At 40.8% G+C, this 24,550-nt stretch overlaps 1 protein-coding gene across 2 annotated transcripts in view; it reads left to right on the top strand.

Annotated features, from left to right (window-relative positions):
* kcng2 (potassium voltage-gated channel, subfamily G, member 2) overlaps window positions 1–23,354 on the top strand; it is a 62,081-nt gene extending 38,727 nt beyond the window's left edge. For both annotated transcript variants that reach the window (XM_048529842.2, XM_059646330.1), the window contains exons 2-3: window positions 328–1,147; window positions 22,079–23,354. In XM_048529842.2, coding sequence (XP_048385799.2) covers window positions 410–1,147; window positions 22,079–22,870 — 1,530 coding nt within the window. In that variant the 5' untranslated portion in view covers window positions 328–409 and the 3' untranslated portion in view covers window positions 22,871–23,354. The remainder of the gene's footprint in view (window positions 1–327; window positions 1,148–22,078) is intronic.
* The last annotated feature ends 1,196 nt before the right edge of the window (window positions 23,355–24,550 follow it).

Consider the following 24,550-nt stretch of genomic DNA (forward strand, 5'->3'; position numbering starts at 1 on the left):
CAACATTTTTGAAGGTGCAGATGATGTTTCCAATTTCCCTACCAAAGTACATTCAGCCAAAGTGCAGGTATAGCTGTCCTACCATAATAATTTATTATTTTCATACCAGGTTGCTTTTAAAAGGACACCAGAAAACAATCTTAAGAAATCAAAGAACAGGTAAGTCACATTAGCAAAGAGAGTACACACTAATACTGTTTGATTTTTTTGGTATCCAATGTGACAGATACAGCCTCCCACCTTTAGCATTGCCCATTATTGAGGCTGACTATTCAGTTTTAAGGTAATTGTATTGATAGTTTTTCAATTGATCTTTTCTCTTGACAGTTGCAACAATTTTATTTCTCTGGATCATTCTCCATGAGGTAAAACAAGCGAGTGGCCCTACAAAGCTATAGATGAAGTTACAATGACTTTGCTGGCTGAGGGCGGATTGGAGCAAGAGCACATAACCTTCTCTTGCACCACTGGAAGCATGGAGACCCACACCAACAAAGGGATTTATTACCAAAAGGTCAAACTGCTTCAACCAGATGAAGACGTCTGCTGTGTCCCCCAAATCAATGAGAGAATTCGGTATGCAATCATTAATGTTGGAGGCATTAAATATAAGATGCCATGGATTATACTTGACCAGATACCATTAACACGTCTAGGCAAACTCAAAGCATGTAGTGGCTATGATGAAATTATGGACATCTGTGATGACTACGATGTAACCTGCAATGAGTTTTTCTTTGATCGTAATCCTTGTGCCTTCAGAACTATTATGACTTTCCTGACGGCTGGAAAACTAAGACTCCTCAGAGAAATGTGTGCTCTCTCCTTTCAAGAGGAGTTGATTTACTGGGGCATTGAGGATGAAAACCTGGAATGGTGTTGTCGCCGTAAACTGTATCAGAAAGTTGAGGATCTAGAGGAACTGAAGAGGGACTATGAAGTGCTACTTACTGAAGAATCACAGGGTGCCTTTGATGACACGACCCGCTTGAGTCACTGCATGAAGAACCTCAGGGACATGGTGGAAAATCCCGATTCAGGGATCCCAGGAAAGATGTTTGCTTGCCTTTCTGTTATTTTTGTGACAATCACTACAGTAAGTCTCTGCATCAGTACCATGCCTGATCTGAGAGAAGAGGAGGAGCGGGTGAGTTAAAGTTCGGCTTCAACCTATTTTATCTGCGCTGTAAGCTTACAATTTTAGCTTGCTTGGTATTTGATAAATGTTTCAAATAATTCTATGTTCAAAGTTCAATAATTTTGTTGATAAAAAGATCATCTCTACCTATTCTGGATTATTTATTGACTTTCATCATTGACTCCATTGGCAATTCAATTGACTGTGATCTATCACAGATTGTTTCAGTGCATAGGCAGACCATTTGGCCCATCATTTCTGCAATGGCTTTCTGAACATTTTACCTTAGTGTTTCCCCGTAACTTGGCACATTGTTATTTGAATAGAAACAATCCAATACCCTCTTAACGCTTCAACTGATTCTGCCTTCTTCAGAACCATGCATTCCATACCTTAACTCACAGTTTGAAAAGGTTGTTTTCTCTCACCTGCTATATCCATAACTCCCTTTCCTGACTCTGTGCTGCCAGATCTACTGAGTTTCTCCGGTACTTTGTTTTTAATCTCAGATTTTCAGCATCTGAAATTGTTTGTTTCTCTTTCAACTTCAGCACTTTTGCCCTTCCATGTGGAGCTCTCTCTCAAATGATTTTAGAAACAGATCATCTAATTCAAAGATAATGGGAACTGCAGATGCTGCAGAATCTGAGATAACAAAGTGTGGAGCTGGATGAACACAGCAGGCCAAGCAGCACCTGAGATGCATCTTAGCAGCATCTCCATACTTTGTTATCATCTAATTCAATCCACATTTGCATAATTTACATCTTAGAGGTCTTTTAAAAGTAACAGACTCAATTGATAGCTGTAATTCTGTTAAAGACTCATGTCTGGTCTGGACATGAGGAGTGGGGCCATGATCCTCTCTAGACCTGGATTCATACCCAAGTGATGCAGATTGGAAATTTCTATCTACCTAACACACTAATCGGTCTGAAGCAATGAGGGGTCCGGAATTAATCAGAAAGGTCCTATAGCTAATTAGTAAAATCTTTCTACAGTCAATTTAATGTCAAGGATTAGTGCAGAAGTGTTTTGATATTTGAGAATGGTAGTGATTTTAATTGCTGTAAATTCTCAGATCTGATAAGCATTTTGCAGTTCCCTGTTTAATATTCAAATGATTTGCCTGTGGGTTTACGTTTCGAGCTGTACTTTGGTAGAACCTTTATTCTGTTACCCACTGAACACAGGCAGATCACAATGCAATGCTATAATGTATTCTAGCAAATCATAGTGTAATGATAAGAAGTTGCATCTATCTCCTTCATTAACATAGAGATTAACAGGACTAATTTCAAAGACAACAATTGACAACGAGTCACAAAAAGGAAATATTTGGATATATTAGGAAAAGGATTGAAATATCACTGAAGTTTACAAATGGAATTCCAAACCGTAAGGCCTTGTCTGTTGGAAGCACAACCACCAAGAGTGGAAGTTTGAAAAAACACAAGAAATCAGAATTTGAAGAGGAGAAAGATCTAGAAATCCTGGTCAAGGAGTGATTAGGACATGGAGTGTTCTGAAAGTAATGATTAAGGTTCTCGTTTCCCAGGCTTCCTCTGTATAAATGACAATGGCCAGGTAGAGTGCACACTTGATCAGATTTGTGTGATATACCTTTAAGGGGCATGTTTATAATGTCATCACCATAACATGGCATGTGACCTAATGATATGAAGTTCTCAGTCTCCATCTCACTAAGCTAAATTTTATAGTAATATGACCACGGAGGGAAGTGTGATATGGTACATCAAAATTGCATTAAGCCCAGATACAGAAAACCACATATTTCTAGTAGATATATGTAAATACCAGAGGCTGGAATAAAAGTTTACATTTTACAGTGTGTGACCTATGGTCTCATTTTATGTTTTAGGAGTTAAGTAGGTATCAAAGCATGTTCATGGCAGATCGTCAATATATCTCAACATATCACATTAGGGCACATCTATGAAATGGATATAGAAAACCCTATACAAACATCCGACTGAAAAAACTCGAAAGAATCTCAGATAAATTCAGAAAATACATGGCTTTCCTAGTTTTTGTTCTCCAACTTTGGTCATTTCACACTATTAATGGAGATTCCATTTTCTAGCATGGACTCACTTCATTGCTGTGTGACTTGAGGAAGCTTGAGCTCATTTGGGAAGAAAAAAGGAGGATTTTGTGGGACAAGATTCAATATTCTACCTGAACCATTTTGTACAACTTTACTACTAAGCATGTTTCACAAGTGTTTGAGTATCTTCAGGAAATCAGCATCTTAGGAGCACAAAAGCTGACAGGGCCTGAAACATCAGCTTTTGTGCTCCTAAGATGCTGCTTGGCCTGCTGTGTTCATCTAGCCCCACTCTTTGATATCTTGGGTTCTCCAGCATTTGCAGTTCCCATTATCTCTGATCACAGTGTAGAATTCTCTCCTTGATTCCCAATGACTTCCATTTTTGTACAGGTCATTGACATCAAGGACAATCATGTTTAACTCATACCTGGAGTTTAGCTCTTTTGTCCAGGTTTAGAGCAAGATAGATCAGGTTTGTTCTAGTGAAATCCAAACTGAGATTTGATGAGAACATGTTTGTTGAGTAAATTCTACTCAAAAGCACTGATGGCAACATTTCTATCATCTTCAGAGTTGCTTGACAAGGTGGTAATTGGCTTGCTTTGTGTGGAGCACAAGTTTCCAGTACCACAACTGAATGGTTATCAAGGTCAAAGAATTTGCTGTATCAAGTGTGTCTATCCATGTACTACATGGAAAGACTTGAGATAGCAAGAACTGCAGATGCTGGAGTCAGAGACAATACAGTGTGGAACTGGACGAACACAGCAGACCAGGCAGCAGAGGAGCAGGAAAGTTGATGTTTTGAGTCATGACCCTTCTTCAGAAATGGGAAGTAAATAGAGAGAAGGGGTGGGGCTAGGGAAGATAGGATGGATGGTGATAGGTGAGTATAAATAGGCAGTGGTGGAGATTGGTCAGTGGGATGAGTGGGTAGATAAGTAGGAGTGAAGATGGACAGGATGTGTCAGGTAAAGTAGGTAGGGATGAGATGGAGATAATGGGAACTGCAGATGCTGGAGAATTCCAAGATAATAAAATGTGAGGCTGGATGAACACAGCAGGCCAAGCAGCATCTCAGGAGCACAAAAGCTAACGTTTCGGGCCTAGACCCTTCATCAGATGAAGGGTCTAGGCCCGAAACGTCAGCTTTTGTGCTCCTGAGGTGCTGCTTGGCCTGCTGTGTTCATCCAGCCTCACATTTTATTATCTAGGGATGATATGGAGACTTGGAGGACAATATTCTGTGAAGGAAAGGCATTAAAATAAGTTCAAGATAGATCAATCATTTGATATTTCTGCCTAAAGATCTTTGTAAATACTTCATTGTGATTTAGATGTGAAGAGTGCTTAGTTTACCTCAACTTGCCTCTCTAGAGTAATGTTTTTGAGAAGATGAATAAGAGATTAAGCAATCTACTTTGCCCTGTTACAATGCAGTGGTGACTGGAGTGGAATTTTCTTCTAATAGGAGGCTGCTGCCAGTTCAAGAAGACATTCTGCCTACCACATAATTGAGCAATGTCATACATAACCACAACCTATAGCCTCAAGGCTTGACATATTCCTCACTCTACAATTACCATCAAGTCTGGGACCAACTCAGTCTGAATGGAGAATGCTAGATAGCATGCCAGGAAAGGTAACATGTATGCCTAAAACTCAGATGGTAACCCAATGAAGCAATAATGCATACAAAATAGTGGAAACAGCACGTTGATCAAAATTAAATAATCCCACAACCAACGGAGCAGATTAAAAGCTTTGCTACAACCATTCATGAATGGTGATGGACAATCAAAAGTAGCAATGTGAAAAGGCCACTCAGCTCATTCTGCCTGCTCCAGCTCTCTGATGGAGTCATAAACCAGTAACAGTTCATGCTTTTTTTCCCCCCCCCCATAGACTTTCAGAGAGTTACTTTTCTGATAATAATCCAAATCTTTATAGGATGCCTTTAATGAACCTCTGCTTCAATCACACACTTGGACAGTACCTTCCAAAGCTTAACAACTTAGTGTGTGAGAAAGATTTTCCTCATATTGCTATTGCTGCTTTAACCAATTACTTTAAATCTGGAATCTTTTGTTCTCAATCCTTCTAACAATGGAAACTTTACTTTTCTCCTATGTACTCTGCCCAAATCCCTCATGAATTTGAGTATCATTATTAAATTTCCTGTGAACCTTGTCTTCTTCAAGGAAAACATTCCCAACTTCTTCAATATATGCTTCTGAAGCTCTTCACGCTCAGAACCATTCTCATGAAGCTTTCCTGCACTCTATCTAATGCCTTCAGATCCTTCTAAAACATAAGTTTAATGTAAATTTCTTACATTGTACTCTATGCTCATATTAAGAATGTCTGAGGTGCTGTATGCTTTATCAACTACTCTCACAACCTGTCCTACTACCTTGAATAAGTTACGCACATATGCACCCGAGTTCCTCTACTCTCCCTTTAGAATTGTGCCCCTTACTTTAAATTGCTTCTACATTCTTCCAACCACAAATAAACCACAAACTTTATACTTCTTTTCTTTGAATTTCCTCTATCAACTGTCTATACACTTCATCAACTGATGTCCTTTTGAAGGTCAACAATATCCTCATCCCGGTTCATAATGCTTCCAAGTCTGTATTGTCCACAACTTTTGAAACTATGCCTTGTACACTAAGCTCTAGGTTGTTGATATATTTCAGGAAAAGCAAGGGTTCCAACTAGTGTTCCCTTTTTCTTCTTTTGTATGGACCTGAAAGTCCGTGTGCAGCACGACTTCCAGAACTGAAATTCTATACTGAGAACAGCATTGTCATGCCAACAGTATGGGCCCTCACAGCACTGTGTGTGCGTGCAACCATGCAACTGAGAGGAATATTGGGCTCAATACCAACTCTGGGAACTCCATTGCAAACCTTTCTCCAATCCTAAAGAATACCTATTAACTATTACACCATTTCCTGTCACTCACCCTGTTTTATATCAATGTTGCTACTGTCCATATTTATTTCATGAGTTTAACTTTGTTCACAAGTTACATGTATGGACTTCATCAAATGCCTGATTTGTCCTCTTGTTAGTTCTCCCTCAACTTATTTCAGAGTTATTCTGGCAGTTCTATCCTTCACAACTCAATCAGTTGATCAAACACAGCGTTACCAAGCTATTGTTGATGATGAACCTTACATAGAGAACATGCTGTGTCCTTGCTATGCTCAGTTCCCCTTCTGAATGGTGTTCAACATGGAGGAGCGTGGATTCATCAGCCAAGTGCGAATGGTAGACAGTAATCAGCAGATACTTGCTTTGTCCATACATGACCTACTGTTGTGACATCTCACGAGGCCCAGAGACAAATGTTGAGGACTCCCAGAGTCATATCTTACTGACTTCATACCACTACAGCACTACCTCTGGTGAGGCAATCCTGTCCATTTGTTGGAGTCTAGCCAAGGAAAGTGATAGGTGTTTGGAACAGTGGGTGTAGGGAATGGCTTTGTAAGTAAGTCTATGAGGCACGTGTTCAACTATCTGCATGTTGCTCCATCTTTGGCAATAAGCTATGGATATTAATTAATTATAATAATTAACTATAGATAGTAATTAATATATACTAATAATAATTAGTATATTATATGTACAAATATATATTAGATATATAGAGATATATATACACAGATAACTATAGATATATCCAGATTCAGATATCTAGATATAGATATCTATAGATATATACCTATGTTTATAAACATATATAATTTAATGATACGTTTAAACTATATATTTATTTATATTATTTACATATTTATAAACGATATAAATATATAGTTTAAACATATCATTAAACTATATGATATGTTTAAATCATATTAAACAAATGATGTAAACTTTTTGGATTACATCAGACTGATTTTTGCCATTGTCGTGCCTGAATCGGCACTACTCTGTAATGTTTTGACTTAAGTTTAAATAGTGCTTTGAGATACTGAAATATCCCACAGCGCTTCACAGGAATATAATCAAACAAACTTTGACATTGAACCACAGAGGACAGGTGGTCAAAAGCTTTTTGAAGAGAGATCAGTTTAGAGAAGCAACTTTAAAGAAGTGAGAGAGGTAAACAGTTGAAAATGTTCAGTGAGTGAGTTCCAGAGCTTAAGACTTAAACAGCAGGAAGTACAGATGTCCCTGAAAAAGCAAAGATAATCAGGATCAACACAAGGCCAAAACTGGAGATGTACAAAGACCTCCGAGAGTTGCAAAGCTTAAGAAGACTAGAAATTCAATAGGATAAGGCTATGGCAGCATTTGAAAACAGCTGGGGAATCTTTGTGAGCTTGATACGGCCTGCAGAGTTTTGATTGAGCTGAATTTTAGGGAGAGAGGCTGACAAGGGTAGCTTAAGTCAAGCCCAGAAGTAACAAAGGCATGGAGGAAGGTTTCAGGAGGTGAGCCAAGGCAATGGTTGGTGACAGACAATATTGGACAGGGCTGAAAGTTCAGCAAGAATAGCGAGGGTGGAAAAACGAGTTTGCCAAGGGGAATACCATCTGCCTGCAGCCATTTAGCAGCCAATTTTCTGCACTGTCAGGAGAAGGAAGTCCCCAAGACTTTGAAGCAGAGGTATGTCAAGTTCTATCAGGTTTTGTCTTGCTCTGATGACAGTCTGGTTGGGTGGCAGAACCTAGTAAGGGGGCCATTGGAGATCAGTTTCAGAGCCCATTCAGGGTACGGTACAACTTGGGAGGATATAAAAGTAAGTGGAAAAGGAATTGCCTGTATGTTGGCATGCAGTGTGTGTACAGTGACTCTTCCTGATTATAAAGTATTGAAGTATTCATCCTTTTAACAAAAACAAAGTTGCTGGAAAAGTTCAGCAGGTCTGGCAGCATCTTATTCTGGCAGTTCTATCCTTTATAACTCAATCAGTTGATCAAACACAGCGTTCCTAAGCTTCTCCTTCACAGATGCTGCTAAACCTGCTGAGCTTTTCCAGCAACTTTGTTTTTGTTCCTGATTTGCTGCATCTGCAGTTCTTTTGGTTTTTATTCATCCTTTTAAATTCAGTTATGACATACAAATATTTTCCACAGTACTAAACAAATCCGTGTCATGAAATATAGAGTTTGGAGAGGATATTAATTTTTATCCATTACTTGATACGCGTGGATCTTAAAATGATGATTATCACTGACCAAACATGAAGATTATGTCTTGTGATGCCTATCAAGGGTTAACCTGTTTGGTGGTGAAATTCAGGTGGTTAATCTACAAAAAGAAGCTTGATTTCTTTTTGTATAAAATTATTGCCTCACGACAGATCCTTGAAATTTCAATAATTGACTGTTCTCATTACTGACAGAAGGTGGTTTAAGCCTAGCGATGCCACAGCTTGCCCTCACAAAAAATACATTTTGATTAGAATGACCCCCTGCTAAGGATGGGATAAATAAGCTTGCTAATTATTTGAACCTCTTTTGCAGTTACATGGTAGAAAATCATTCCCAGTCAATCAGCTTTAACAAGTGTGGGCTCTGTTTTAGAATACTGATTATTTGAATGTTATTTTTAAACCCGCCATGATAGTACATGAAAGAAAATATCACAGCACAACTCCTTACTTTATAGTTTTGAGAGATAGGATTTCTTTTTAATTCAAAGATGTGTGATCTGGAATGCATTGCCTGAAAGGGAAACACAAGCAGATGCAATGGGCAGCAATCCATTAGTCCACCAGTCAGCGAATGAGCAAGGGACCTCTTTCTCATCGAGAGGGTAGACACACTGGTATGAAATCTGGCAACCCCAGGATTGAGGACCTTGGAAAAAGACCCAGCTGCTGATATCTACCAGGACATTTAAGGCTGGCACCTCTTCAGCGCTCATCATGACCACCGAGATTGGTGTCAGTTTCTGGTAATGTGAGGGACCAAGCAGTGATGGTGAGTGGGTGGGGATCACTAGAGGGATGCAGATTGGGAGAGTAGAGCCAAAGGCAGTGAGCAAATGGCTTTCACTGTGCCACCCCTTCCTGACACCAGGTCCCGCAAGTGCTTGATACTAAGGGGCACCCATCACTTCCCTACCCCACGCGACCCCAAACTAAACTAGACCCACCTTCCTGCTCCTGGTCCATATCCCTCCAAACATTTCTCATTCATACATCCATCCAAATGTCTTTTAGATGTTGTAATTGTACCTGCATCCACCACTTCATCAGCAAGTTCATTCCACATACGAACCACCCCGTGTAAAAAAAATTGTCTCATGTATTTTTTTAAATCTCTCTGCTCTCACCTTAAAAGTATATCTCCTAGTCTTGAAATTCCCCATCTTAAGGAAAAGACAAGTACCATCAACTCTATCTTTATCTCTCTTTATTTTGTAAACTTCTTTCAGGTCACCTCTCAACTTCCTATGCTCCAGTTAAAAAAAAAAGTCCTGTCCTATCCAGCCTTTCCTTACAACTCAATCCTTTCTTTGATTATGGGTCTGATATACCAGTGTCATGTTGAACACTGAGTCAGTTTAATACTCTGTTAATTTTACCCTTCTTTGTAATCTCAAATATATTCAGCCAGGCCTCTTCTATAACTAGAGTTTCTGCACTTGCTGTATAATTAAAGAGAGTTAACTTAAATTCTATGATGCAAGTTAAACGATTTGGATTGTCAAGTTATCTTGTTATAGGAAAATACAGTAATTCTATTCTCAGATTAAAATCTTATTTTTGTTAGGCAATCAAAAATAAAGGATATATAGTCTTTGTTCAATCCCATGTTAATTTAAAGTAAAATCTTGCTGAGTGTAAAAATGACATTATTCGCACCATTTGCAAACTGGTTAGTGACATAAATGAAATGAATATTTAATTATGCTCATTAAGACTGGTCCAGTGACAGAATAAGTTCCAGAAATGACCCTGCTTTGAAAATAGGCACTTATTGACTAGATATGTCAGTATCCTGGTTGAACAAATCCTACATGATCTGCATAAGAATATTCCATTTTTAAAAAACGGAAGACCTAGCTTGTTAAATAGTGCAAGTATATACTTGCACTATTTAAATATACTGTTAAATAGATATGTTCCTGTGGATGGCTACCTTGCATATTTTTCTCATATTTATTGGTTTGGGTAACTTCTATTACTATAAGAAAAACAGTATTTTAGTGCAATGTGGCACCAAGAAGCCACAGTAAGACTGAAATCAATGCAGATCAAGGACGGACAGCTTTCAGTGGCTGGAGTCATATTTAGCTCAAAGGAAGATCGATGTGATTGTTTGAGGCAAATCATTTCAGACCCAGCTTAACACTGCCAGAGTTTCTTAGCATAGATGTTTTAATAAACTTGTTCAGACGTGCATTTCCAAAGCAGATGGGACTTGACTCAAAGGGAGAAACACTACCAATGTGCCACAGGAGCCCCCAGTTTCCCAGCAAAGTGTCTGATACCCGACTGTCAAGTGCTGCTTTATCAATGACCTTCCTGTATCGTAAAGCCAGAAGTGGAGATGTTTGCTAATAACAGCAGTGTACCCTATTCCATTTGTAATTTCTGACATATGGAAACAATTTTCACATGCAGAAAGGCCTAGAAAACATCAAGCCTTAGGCTACAGTATTAACTCATATTTGAGCACATAGGTTTCAGGCGTTGGCCATCTTAAACAAGAGAGAAAGTCTGCGCACATTTTCCCTAATGTTCTTGCACTTTCCTCTTTGGTTGAGCATAGTAGCCTCCCATATTTAATTTTAAGCTGTCTAGCGTAATCATTTATGCTGTCTTTGTCAACAAAATTAACATTGCTAAGCTCTCTACACCAGGGATAATTTTGCAATTACCATTTACCAGAAGCTTAACTGGGCCAGCCACATATATAGTGATAATGGGAACTGCAGATGCTGGAGAATCCAAGATAATAAAATGTGAGGCTGGATGAACACAGCAGGCCCAGCAGCATCTCAGGAACACAAAAGCTGATGTTTTGGGCCTAGACCCTTCATCAGAGAGGGGGATGGGGTGAGGGTTCTGGAATAAATAGGGAGAGAGGGGGAGGCGGACCGAAGATGGAGAGAAAAGAAGATAGGTGGAGAGGAGAGTATAGGTGGGGAGGGGATAGGTCAGTCCAGGGAAGACGGACAGGTCAAGGAGGTGGGATGAGGTTAGTAGGTAGGAGATGGAGGTGCGGCTTGGGGTGGGAGGAAGGGATTGGTGACAGGAAGAACAGGTTAGGGAGGCAGAGACAGGTTGGACTGGTTCAATCTTGGGTATGTGTTACATTCTGTCCAGGATACATGGTCATTTCCACCACATGGTTGATCATCCTCCTGGTTTGGAATCCTAGGAAGGGAGACTGGTCAGGTCAGCACTGGGGCCATTCATTGTGGCAGAGGTAAACATAGCTATTTAATGCCATAGAACATCAACGTCCATGCAGGGGAATGGAGTACAATACAGAGGTAGAGAGAGATAAAGTTGTAGTCTGTTAGGAATAGCAATGGCACTGGAACTTGGCCCAGATTTCTCCTGCAATCTGTAGGCAATCAGATACACTTCCAGTCTCCATGGTGACGAGGATTGCGGGAAGTGTGTTCAGCTACAGCTCCTGATTTGCCACATGGACAACCTGAGGTGGCTATGGAGCATCCATGAGGCTGAGAACATCGTGGATAGCATGTCTAGCTGGTCACACCACCAGCAAGGGCAACACAGACAGAGAAGGATTGGGTGACCACAAGAAAGGGTCGGCCAACATGCAGGAATCTCCTGTGGCCATTCCTTCTCAAGCAGGTGTACTGTTTTGGATGCTGTTGGGGGAATGGTGTCTCAGGGGAAAGCAGCAGCAAACAGGTCACTGGCTCTGCTGTACAGCAGAGTGTTGCAACGCTGGTGAGCAGCAGTCATAGCACACTCTATAGTCAGAGACACAGATAGGGTATTTCTGTGGCCACGAGCAATAGTTGAGGATGGTGCACTGCCTCCCTGGTGCTAGAGTCAAGTATGTCTCTGAGCGGGCAAAGGATATTCTCGAGGGGGAGATTGAGCAGCCTGAGGTCCACATTGGTACTAGTGACAGGGGCAAAAAGAGAGATGAAGTGCCTCCAAAGGAGTTCAAGCAGTTAGGGAGGAAGCTAAAAAGAGGGAGCTCTAGTTCATAATCTTGTGGTTACATCCTGTGCCACATGCCTTTAATGCTAGGAGTTGGAAGATAGTACATTTAAATACATCATAGAGTCATAGAGATGTACAGCATGGAAACAGACCCTTCAGTTCAACTCATCTATGCTGACCAGATATCTAAACTAATTCAGTCCCATTTGCCAGCTTTTAGCCCATATCCCTCTAAACCCTTCCTATTCATATATCCATGCAGATGTTTTTAAATATTGTGATTATACCAGCCTCTACCACTTCCTCTGGCACATTGTTCCATACACACACCACACTCTGCATGAAACAGTTGCCCCTTTTAAGCCTTTCCCCTCTCACCTTGAACCTATGCCCTCCAGTTTTTGACTCTCCAATCCCAGGGAAAAGACCTTGTCTATTTACCCTATCTCTGCCCCCCATGATGTTATAAACTTGTATAAGGTCACTCCTCAGCCTCCAATGCTCTGGGGAAAATAGCCCCAGCCTATTCAGCCTCTCCCTTTTGCTCAAACCTTCCATCCCTGGCAACATCCTTGCAAATCTTTTCTGAACTCCTTCACAACATCCATCCCATAGTCGGGAGATGAGAACTGCATGAAGCATTCTAAAAGTGGCCTTACCAATATCCTGTGCAGTCGCAACATGTCCTCCGAACTCCTATGCTCAATGCAATAACTAATATATGACATGTCTTCTTCACTATCTTGTCTACTTGTGACTCCACTTTCAGGGAATTATGAGCCTGCACTTCAAGGTCTCTTAGTTCAACAACATACCCCAGGACATTACCATTGAGTGTATAAGTCCTGCTCTGATTTGTCGTTCCCAAAACGTAGCACCTCACATTTATCCAAATTAAACTCCACCTGCCACTCCTCAGCCCATGGAACCTTCTGATCAAGGTCCCATTGTACACTAAGTTAACCTTCTTTGTTGTCCCCAACACCTCCAATTTTGGTGTCATCTACAAACTTACGAACTATACCTCCTATGTTCACATCCAAATTATTTATATAATTGACAAAAAGCAATGGACCCAGCGCCGATCCTTGTGGTACCCCAATTGGTCACAGGCCTCCAGTCTAAAAAACGTGCCTGAGCAGTTGTTGTAGAGGAGAAAGGCTTCAGGTTTGTGGATCATTGGGATTGCTTGCACAGCAGTTGGGACCTGTACAAGAAGAATGGGTTGTATCAAAACTGGAGGGGCACCAATATCCTGGCAGGGAGGTTTGCTGGTGCTACTTGGGAGAGTTTAAACTTGTGTGACAAGGTGGTTGAAAGTTCAAAGGCTGGGCAGTTTTGGTGAGTGATTCACCTCCTGTGTCCCCAGAGCCAGCCTACTGTCTACAAGGCACAATTCAAGAGTGTGTGATGGATAAATGCCTCAAAATTGCTGGTAGCTATAGTTGTAAAGTGCTTCCAGTAGATCAGGAAAAAAAAAGGTATATAACAAAGAAAAATTAGAATTACACACCAAATATAAATTGGATGTCTAAATAGAGAAAATAAATTCCATAAAAAGCTCATGCAAATGAAAGAACTGCAAGAGGTTTCAATGCTTAGATACTAAAATTAATGAAATTCATCATGAGTGATTAAAAATTGATGTGAGGCCATTTTATTTTCCATTGAGGGAATGCAATGGAAGTTCAGCAGACGACTCCCTAAAATGGCCAAAACTGTCTCATGAGAAGATAATGGTGAAACTAGGTCTGTATTGTTTAGAGTTTGAAAGAATAAGAGGTGAGTCCATTGAAAGTTACAAAATTCTTCCAGACTATGCCTAGGTGTAACTAAATGCATCCCCTGCTTGGGAAATCTAAGCCAAAGGAGCATAATTTCTGGGTAAGGAGTAAGCCATTTAAGGCTAAGATGAAGAGGAAACTCTTCACTCACAGAACGATGATTCTTTGGAATTCTCTAACCCCAGAGAGTTGTGGAAGCTTAATCATTGACCATATTCAAGTCAGAAGCCCACATGTGTAAAATCAAATTAGAAGTATGAGTACATTATTCAGCCTCTAGAGTCTTGCCCATCATTCAATAAAATCATGGCTGGTCTGTTTGCATTTTGAACCGATTCTCCTACCTGATCCAGTGACTCCTTTGCCACCAGGAATCTAAGTCCACCATAAAAATATTCAATTACTTCTGAGGCAGAGATCCAACACCTCTCAATCTCTTGGGAGAAAAATATTCTCCTCGTTTCTGTTCTGAAATGGAAACCCCTAATTTTAAAACAGCGTCCCCTATTTCTCGACTGACCACAAAAGGAAACATCCTGTCCACGTTCACCTTGACAAGACATTTCAGGAGTCACCCCTCACTCCTCTAAACCAATGGAAACAGCTGAGGTATCAGTCTAGACAGCCAACTCTGAATCATCTCTCCAATGCATTTATATCCATCTGTAAAAAGTAGAGACAAAGACGATTTGAGACCTGGTCTCACCAACACCCTTTAAAACTGAGGCAAAACATGCTTACCTTTATGTTTAATTCCTCTTGTATTAAAGATAGCATTCCATTAGCCTTCTTAATTATTTGCTATACCTGCAAACCAACATTTTGTGACTCATGCACGAGAACACCAAGATTCCCCTGCACCTTGGAATTCTGTGATTCTCCATTTTGGAAATATTCTGATTTTTAAGCCTTCCTCATGAAGTGAACAGCTTCACGCTTTTCCACATTATACTCTGTCATTGCCAGATTTTTACTCTCTCATTCAAATCGATCTCTATCTATCCATGTTCATTACCCACCCACACCCCTGGCTCTTACACTGTGTCGAATGCTACCAGCACAACCAATCCATTAGCACCATTTCAGCAATTACATCTTCCCTGGCTCAATATCAGAAATCCCTTTTCTTGCTTCCCTTTTCTCCCCCCTCTCTCTTGCAGTACCATTTCCATGTACTCTACAAAATCCTCTCCCCACAACCCCAACCGTTCTCAGTACAAATACCAGCTTTATCAGCCGCTTGCGATTCTGATGAAGCACCAAAAGACTTGAAACTCTGCTTTCTCTCCATAGATGTTTCCAGACCTGCTGAGTTTCTCTAGCACTTTGTCTTTATATCCATCTGCAACCTCATATCCTCTTCACAGCATACTTTGCTTCCTATTTTTGTGTCAGTTGCAAATATCAGCTACCATGGCTTCAATCCCCTCAAATAAGTCATTGTTATGAATTGTAAAATGCAGAGGCCCAGCACAAACTCATGCAGGACTCTGCTGGTCACACCCTGCCAATCAGATGACTCATTGATACTCTTTTCTGCCAGCCATCCACTCTTCTATACATACTAAGATGTTGCCTCTGCAGTACAAACTCCTACTATGCAGCACTTTGTGAAAAGCTTTTTGAAAACCAGGTACAGTAGATCAACAGGCTGCCCTTTATCCACATTGCATCGCACTCCTTCAAAGAGCTGCCATAAATTAGTTAAAGCTGATTTTCCTTTCACAGAGCTACATTGACATGTCCCAATTCTGATTTGTAATAAAAGGTATACATCCAGAAATGCTCTTACACACAACTCAGTATTGTTTTTCCCATCACCAAATCACCTGTTGTTTTTTTTAAAAATTCATCTATCAATCATCACCAATAAATCATGTTCTTTAATTGATTTAATTTACATATAACCCTGTAAAGGCTAATGGCTGGGTTTTAAAAAGTGCTCAGTTACAGCCACCTTAATGATCAATTCTAATAACATCCCATGTCAGATCATAGACAAATTGGTTATAGTTTCCTGTTTTCTGCCTTCTTCCCTTCTTGAATAGAGAGGTTATATGTGCTACCTTCCATCCGATGGAAACTTTCCAGAATCTAGTTAATTCTGAAAAAATTAATTAATTTCAGGGCAACTGAAATTATGACCTCTAACAATAAAGAGAAGGGAATCAGGTTTACGAAAGAAAAAGATTTGTTAGCTAATTTAGACCTACATTTAGTACACAATAACTAGTTTCCTAACTGTCCCTTAACAGATTGGAATTGTTGTTGAAAAGGATCATATTTTATTTAACATTTTTGATGGTTGACATTAACTGCTCTAGATAGTAGCCGAGACCTTTTCTTCCTGATAAATTATATTTTGTAATTTTGTACCTTTTTTTCAAAACATCAACTTTTCATTTGATTGTGACTCTGCAGACAATGTTGATTTGATTTGATTTATTACTGTCACATGCACCTAGGTATAGTGAAAAATTTTGTTTAGTGTGCAGTACAGGCAGATCATACCATACAAAGTGTATTGGGGTAATAGAACAAAGTGAAGCATACCATGTGATAGTGGCAGAGAAGGTGCACAAGAAGCAAGACCAACATTAAATTTAAAATTTGAGAGGTCCATTCAGAAGTCTAATAACAGCAGGGAAGAAGCTGTTCTGGAATCTATTGGTAAGTGTGTTTAAGCTTTGTAGCTTCTGCCTGATGAAAGAGATTATAACCAGGGTGGGGGGGGGGGGGGTCCTTTGATTATGTTGGCTGTCTTCCCAAGGCATCAAGTAGTATAGATGGAGTCAATAAAATCTGCATAAGTAACATACCAAAATATTTAAAAAATTGTTCAGAGATAATGGGAACTGCAGATGCTGGAGAATCCAAGATAACACAGTGTGGGGCTGGATGAACACAGCTGGCCAAGCAGCATCTTAGGAGCACAAAAGCTGACGTTTCGGACCTAGACCCTTCATCAGAAAAGGGGGATGGGGAGAGGATTCTGAAATAAATAGGGAGAGGGGGAGGCAGACTGAAGGTGGATAGAGAAGATAGATGGAGAGGAGAGTATGGGTAGGGTGGTAGGAAGGTGGACAGGTCATGGGGGCGGAATGAGGTTAGTAGGTAGGAAATGGAAGTGCGGCTTGAGGTGGGAGGAGGGGATAGGTGAGAGGAAGAGCAGTTTAGGCAGGCGGGGACGAGCTTGGCTAGCTTTGGGAAGCAGTGGGGGGATGGGAGATTTTGAAGCTGGTAAAATCCACATTGATACCATTGGGCTGCAGGGTTCCCAAGAAGAAAATGAGTTGCTGTTCCAGCAAACTACGGCCAACCATCATTATGGCACTGCAGGAGGCCCAGGAAGGACATGTCGTCTAAGGAATGGGAGGGGGAGTTGAAATGGATCCCGACTGGGAGGTGGAGTTGTTTACTGCGAACCGAGCCTAGGTGTTCTGCAAAGCGGTCCCCAAGCCTCCGCTTGGTTTCCCCGATGTAGAGGAAGCCACACCATGTACAGCAGATGCAGTATACCACACTGGCGGATGTGCATGAACATCTGCTTGATGTGGAAAGTCTTCTTGGGTCCTGGGATGGGGGTGAAGGAGGTGGTGTGGGGGCAAGTGTAGCACTTCCTGTGGTTGCAGGGGAAAGTGCTGGGTGTGGTGGGGTTAGAGGGGGGTGTGAAGCAGACAAGGGAGTTGCGGAGAGAGTGGTCTCTCCGGAACGCAGACAAGGGTGGGGTGGTGAAAAAAAAAGACAACCCCACCACACCCGGCGCCTTCCCCTGCAACCCCAGGAAGTGCTACACCTGCCCCCACACCTCCTCCCTCACCCCCATCCCAGGCCCCAAGATGACTTTCCACATCAAGCAGATGTTCACCTGCACATCTGCCAATGTGGTATACTGCATCCGCTGCACACGGTGTGGCTTCTTCTACATCGGGGAAACCAAGCAGAGGCTTGGGGACCGCTTTGCAGAACACCTACGCTCGGTTCGCAGTAAACAACTCCACCTCCCAGTCGCGAACCATTTCAAATCCCCGCTCCTATTCCTTAGACAACATGTCCATCCTGGGCCTCCTGCAGTGCCATAATGATCCCAAGAACAGCAACTCATATTCCGCTTGGGAACCCTACAGGCCAATGGTATCAATGTGGGTTTCACCAGCTTCAAAATCTCCTCTCCCCCCACTGCATCCCAAAGGCAGCCCAGCTCGTCCCCAGCTGCCTAACCTGTTCTTCCTCTCCTCTATCTCCTCCTCCCACCTCAAGCCGCACCTCCATTTCCTACCTACTAACCTCATCCCGCCCCCTTGACCTGTCCATCCTCCCCGGACTGACCTAGCCCCTCCCTACCTTCCCACCCATACTTTCCTCTCCACCTATCTTCTCCTCTATCCATCTTCAGTCTGCCTCTCCCTCTCCCTATTTATTTCAGAATCCGCTCCCCATCCCCCTTTTCTGATGAAGGGTCTAGGCCCGAAACGTCAGCTTTTGTGCTCCTAAGATGCTGCTTGGCCTGCTGTGTTCATCCAGCCCCACACTTTGTTAAATAATTGTTCAATTAGCTTTGCTTTCTTAAGTGCTACATTGGTTTAATAATATTATAATTATTAATTATATTAATATTAATATTTGCCTTTCACTTTCATAGTTCCTAAATGTAATTCTCTTGTCTCCTGGCAATCTTAATATAAAATTACTGCTCTATTGTTTGAAAAAACATAGCAGCAGAGTTCATTGATGGACAGGAAACAGAGGGTTGAGGGCTCAGTATTGGTTCCATTTTTCAACTTGGTGTTTAAAGATGATTTGTACTTGAGAACACAATCCCAATAATCGTTTTAGACACAAAACTTTGGGATTAGAAACTATAAGGAGTACAGGAGAAAAGGCTTCAGGAACACGTTAGCAAATTGAGCAAATGGGCTGACAGATGGCAAACAATTTAATCTGGAAAATGAGTGCACAATAAATCTTAGACTGGAAAATATGAAATTGGAGTGTGTACTCAAAGAAAAGATGCCAAAGTCTGTTGATAAACAGAAGAACAAGAGTTGCAAATGGCAATTTCCTGAAAATGGAACTGCAGGTAGATAAACCCACGAGAAAGATTAATAACATCTTGACTTTCATAGCAAGTAGCAAAAAAAAATTGACCAACCATTAGCTCTCCTTTCCTAATAGCCCCGCTTACAATGCAGCATCAAACTTTGTTTGATGATTACCCGTGAAACACCTTCAGACCTTTTACTTAATGGTGCTATACAAATGCAATTTGTTATACAGAGTACAAGAGTAAGGAAACATGAATAAATTTACATACAGCATAAGTTTGGTCACTGTTGATCTTAGCAGTTTCCTATGAACGTGTTAATAGAAACAATAATGACACCAGGAATAGGAGCCAACAGTGAAAAGAGAGAGATTTTGAAATACTGGACCATTTCCACCCATCAAGAATGAGAATAGGATGAATTAAAGCTTTTAGACTTATGCAGGGTCTTGATTGGCCAATTGTGAAAAATTGCTTCCTCAGATCAAGGCGGCGTCAACTTAAACTGCCACTTAAACTGGAAGCAGAGGAAAGGTTTTGAGGGAAATTAAATAAACATTTGATTAACCTAATGCATGTGCCAACATCAGAATAAATCAAAGCAATGCTGTTGATATTGATTATTTCCAATGAACAAGCCCACACAAACTCAATGGGTCCTGTATGCTATAAACCTCACCTGAGCGTTTCTTCTCAGTTGGAGAGTTAGCTGCCTGGAAAGGAACTGGGCCAGAAATGTTTGAGGTTCAATGATGTGCTGGGTTAACTGAGACACCAGCTGAAATAACATTAAGAAGTAACCATGGCACTGAGGAAAGAAAGTGGATGAAAATCATTTCAGATTCCTGCAAAATAACCTTTGCAGCAAAGCTTGTGATTGGCAATTCTGTCTGAACTGCTTCCACTCCACTGCTGTAACTTTGTGGGGAGCACAGCGAAAACAAGTTTTTTCTGTTGTTGTGCATTGTGAAGGATAGGCAGTGAAACAGGCAGGGATGGTTCTGACCACTGTCAGGGTTAGAATGCGATGCTTTCCTATGACTGGGGTGCCTGCTCAAACTCTACATCTCAACTCCTCATTGAACGATCACACACAGGGGTGAAGGTAATCAGTGGATATCAAAGATACCCCAACATGAGTCAACACGCTCGGGAAAGGAGCTGAGAGAACGGATTGTGGAACTCCCAGAAATAAAGATTCCAATAAACTTGTTTGAGAAATCTTTGCTTTTAATAAACCATTGTTACTTTGGATTTACTGCCTAGATTTTTGTAATGTGCTTTTAATAGTTAGTTCCCACTGTAAATGTCAAACTAATGGGTATAATTACCAGATACATGCTTGTGATGTGACCCTTTTAAAGCATCAAATCATTTTAGCTGTTTTCTAATCCTCTGGTACCATGTTTCTTATGAGCTTTGCACAAATTTCCAATGCTCCTGTATGCACTTTCACCCTAATTTCTCTTGGTTCTCCCAGATGCATTTCATATAGACTTATTGATTTATGAACCTTCAAGCACTCCAATATCAGAGCCATCAGGTCATTGCTAATTATTCTTTTCATAACCTGTATTGCCTGATCCAGTACTATAATGAACGCAAAGGGATCCGACCAGCATCCTCAATAATCAAATTCATTGTACAAAAATCACAATTTCTTTCAATAGCAATACTTCACCAGCTCTGAAATCACTATAGTGCAGTTTATTTTTCCAAATAGCATAATAAATGGCTGTATCTCTGTATGCACAGCAATCTGAGCACACAGTTCCCAGTTTAACTGCAAATAAGGAAGAGAATTTTTCATGAAAAGAAAATCCTGTAATGAGTTCCTAGTCTCTGCATTGTTCAATTTCTTGATCTATTCCACTCTCAAGTGATCCAAACTTTCTGGAAGTGCTTCTATGAATGGCACCCTTAGAGTTCATGTAATTTGTAGTTCCTTTTCAAAGGAAGAATATACTTTTCATAGAGCAGGTACAATGGACAGTCATCAGATAAATAGCAGGAGTGTAGAAATTAGGTTTATATTCGGCAATTTTGAAGAACAAAAGATTATTATATTGAAGCTTATAGCATTCTTAAAGGTTAGATAATAGATAGGATGATTTCTCCTGACTGTAGAACCAGGCAGCATTCTCTCAGGAGAAGGGGTAGGCTATTTAAGATTAAGACGTGGAAGAATTTGTTAGCTCAGAGCACAGTGAGCCTTTAGAAGTCTCTACCCCAGAAGACTGTGGAAGCTCAATCGCTGAGCAGGTTGAAGACTGAATTTGATAGGATTTTGGAGAAATTAAGCCTTAGGGAGATAGTGGGGGAAAGTAGTGTTGTAGAAATAGTCAGACACTATCTAGAATTGTGGGGTTGGTTTAATGGGCTGAATGCCCTACTCCTGGTCCTGTGTTCCTTGACTACCTTTCAGAGAGGACTTTTTACATGCAAATGAGGCAGCAAGTACTGGAAAGCTGCTCCACAATGAAATGCAGCACAGTCAAACACTAATATATGTTCTCCAGATGTTTTGTGCAAATGTTATGGCGTTGTTACTGGATTGCAGGAGCTACAGTCAGTTCCACACATGATCCAACCATCCACTCACTGGATGATCAGTCATGATTATAGTAAATGGTGGAGCAGGCTCAAAGGCCTACTCCTGTTCGTATCTTCTATGTTACTGTGCACTATCTAACCTCTGACTTAGCAGAGATCAACAAACCTTAATGCTGACCAAGAATTAAACTAAGGATCTTCATAACTCTGTGTAGCTCAGTACCATACAATGAGGCATACTCATCCATCAAGCCACTGGGAGAGCATAATAACCTGCTCATCAATCAAAAGCCATTACATAATAAAAAGTTTTAACATCTTAACCATGAAGAACGTAATTATTTTGATTTTCTTCTTTACCTTTTTCTAGGGCGAATGCTCCCAAAAGTGCTACAACATCTTTGTCCTAGAAACTGTCTGTGTGGCCTGGTTTTCACTAGAGTTCCTGCTGCGATTTATCCAAGCACAGAGCAAGTGCGTGTTTCTGAGGACTCCCCTGAATGTCATCGACATAATGGCCCTTTTGCCTTATTATATCAGCCTGATTATAGATGCCCTTTCAATTGGCAGGAAGCCAAGTGGACCTGGAAACCTGGATTTGGAAAAGATAGGACTGGTCCTTAGAGTTCTGCGCGCTCTGAGGATTTTGTATGTGATGAGGTTGGTTCGTCATTCTCTGGGGCTTCAGACTCTAGGACTGACAGTCCAACGATGTACAAGGGAATTTGGCCTCCTTCTGCTCTTTCTCTGTGTGGCCATGGCACTCTTCTCTCCTCTGGTATTTTTGGCAGAGAGTGAACTGGGTGCCAAGCATGACTTCACCAGCATCCCAAGCAGCTACTGGTGGGCAGTGATCTCGATGACCACGGTGGGTTACGGAGACATGGTCCCAAGGAGTATCCCTGGGCAGGTGGTAGCTTTGAGTAGCATCCTGAGTGGCATTCTCCTCATGGCCTTCCCGGTTACCTCGATCTTTCACACCTTCTCGCGCTCGTACATGGAACTGAAAGATCAGCAGCAACGCATCTCAAACAAAATCCAGCTGAAAGGGGACCCTAAATCCCAGAACAGTGACAGCTCTCAGGAAACGGACATCTCATTTCCAATTGACCTTGGAGACTCTTCACTTCAGAAAAACAGAAGAATAATCACGGAGGGTTGAATAACATAAATCAAAGGACGTCCAGCTCTTTTCAAATAGCAGACTTACTACTAGCTCCAGACAAAAAAAACGTTGCTGAAACAGATGTTTATCTGAACATATTGTTATTTGTGATTGGTGTGCTAATGTGGCTGACCTAATGGCTAAATTGAAGGAAGGGAGAATGGGATTAACTATTTGTGATGCTGAATTTGGCATAGGAGTAACCCTTACTGAGCAACTCACTTTTATATGTCTGGTTTGGGGAGTTTCAAGTGGAAAATTGGATTATCCACAAGTGCTTGGCAGTTAAAAAGTCCCAATAAACTGTGATTTTGCTGGCACAGTGCATGTTCTAATATTCTACTTTTGTTTAATTCTAGGTGGTGCGTTCTATAATTCCTTTAATCAATCAGGATGGAGGCTTGCCAACATATTGCCATTTTATTTGGAAGTGGAAACTAATCTGAATTCATGATATATTAAAATTCCCACATTTTTAAAATTATAGCTTGAAGCAGCCTTCTTTCTTCTTGTTAAGTAATGGCTATAAAAGTCCAAAAAGTGGAAGACTTGGCCAATCTGCTGTGAATGATCAATGATCAGATCTGCTGCTAACGTCTTTATTTGAGGAATATGTGTTAAAATAGACAATTCAAAGCTTGAATAACAAATTTTCCTAAAATTTCACAAAGTTTCAAAGGAACCAATTATGACTAAGCTTTCGGCTTGTGATGAGATATTTGGTAACCTTAACTAAATGCTAGCAGCTGACCTCTGGGTGATGGAATAAATTAGCACTTTGAAATACATTTTCAAAGAATTCACTCCCAAAACAATTGAGAGAATCATTAGCACAAGAATCAATGTGCTAAATTAATTGCATTTGAGAATTTTTAAATTGTTAAAATAATTATCTAGGAAATCATGAACACCTTAGACATATTAGAGATGTGGGCCAGAGGATCAATCTGCATACAACTCATGGAAGAAGGAATTGGGGTAAGGTCCCTTAAACCTGCTCCACTGTTCATTCCAGATCTGCGTTGTCTCTTCTAGTCATCTTGTTGTTTCCAGATGTTAGGGATAGTCACAATTTCAGCTTGGGGAGGAGGTCACAGCTTGTTGTCATTAATCCAACTTGCCAAGCAGCTTAGTCAGAAGACTGCCCTTCTTTTTAATCTTTGTGGGTTTTTTCGACTTCCTGCTGAACTCCTGGCTCACTTTAAGGGTAAAAAGGTAGACCATGGGCATTTGTGCCATCTAAAGTGTGCTTTTAAAGACTGTGTCTCATTGTGCACTCTACTAGTCATTTCTGGCATTGAACTTGCTAAAAAAACACAATCTTTGCCCTGCCAATGCTTGCATTATCTGGAATGTTGGAATAGGGTAGTCATCCCTCTTTTGACTCATTCAGCACAGAAACAGGTTCTTCGGTCCGATTTGTCTATGCTGTCCAGATTTCCTAAACTAAACTAGTTCCACTTGTCTGCATTTGGTTCACATTCCTCTAAACCTTTCCTATTATGTCACTGTCTATATGTCTTTTAAATGTCGTAACTGTACTTGCAACTACCACTTGCTCTATCAGTTCATTCCTTACATGCACCACCCTCTGTGTGTAAAAATTTCCCCTCAGGCCCCTTTTAAATCTTTCTGCTCTCACCTTAAACTTATTCCTTCTAGTTTTGAACTCCCCTA

This window comes from Stegostoma tigrinum, chromosome 5 (genome assembly GCF_030684315.1).
Source record: "Stegostoma tigrinum isolate sSteTig4 chromosome 5, sSteTig4.hap1, whole genome shotgun sequence".
Taxonomy (NCBI): domain Eukaryota; kingdom Metazoa; phylum Chordata; class Chondrichthyes; order Orectolobiformes; family Stegostomatidae; genus Stegostoma; species Stegostoma tigrinum.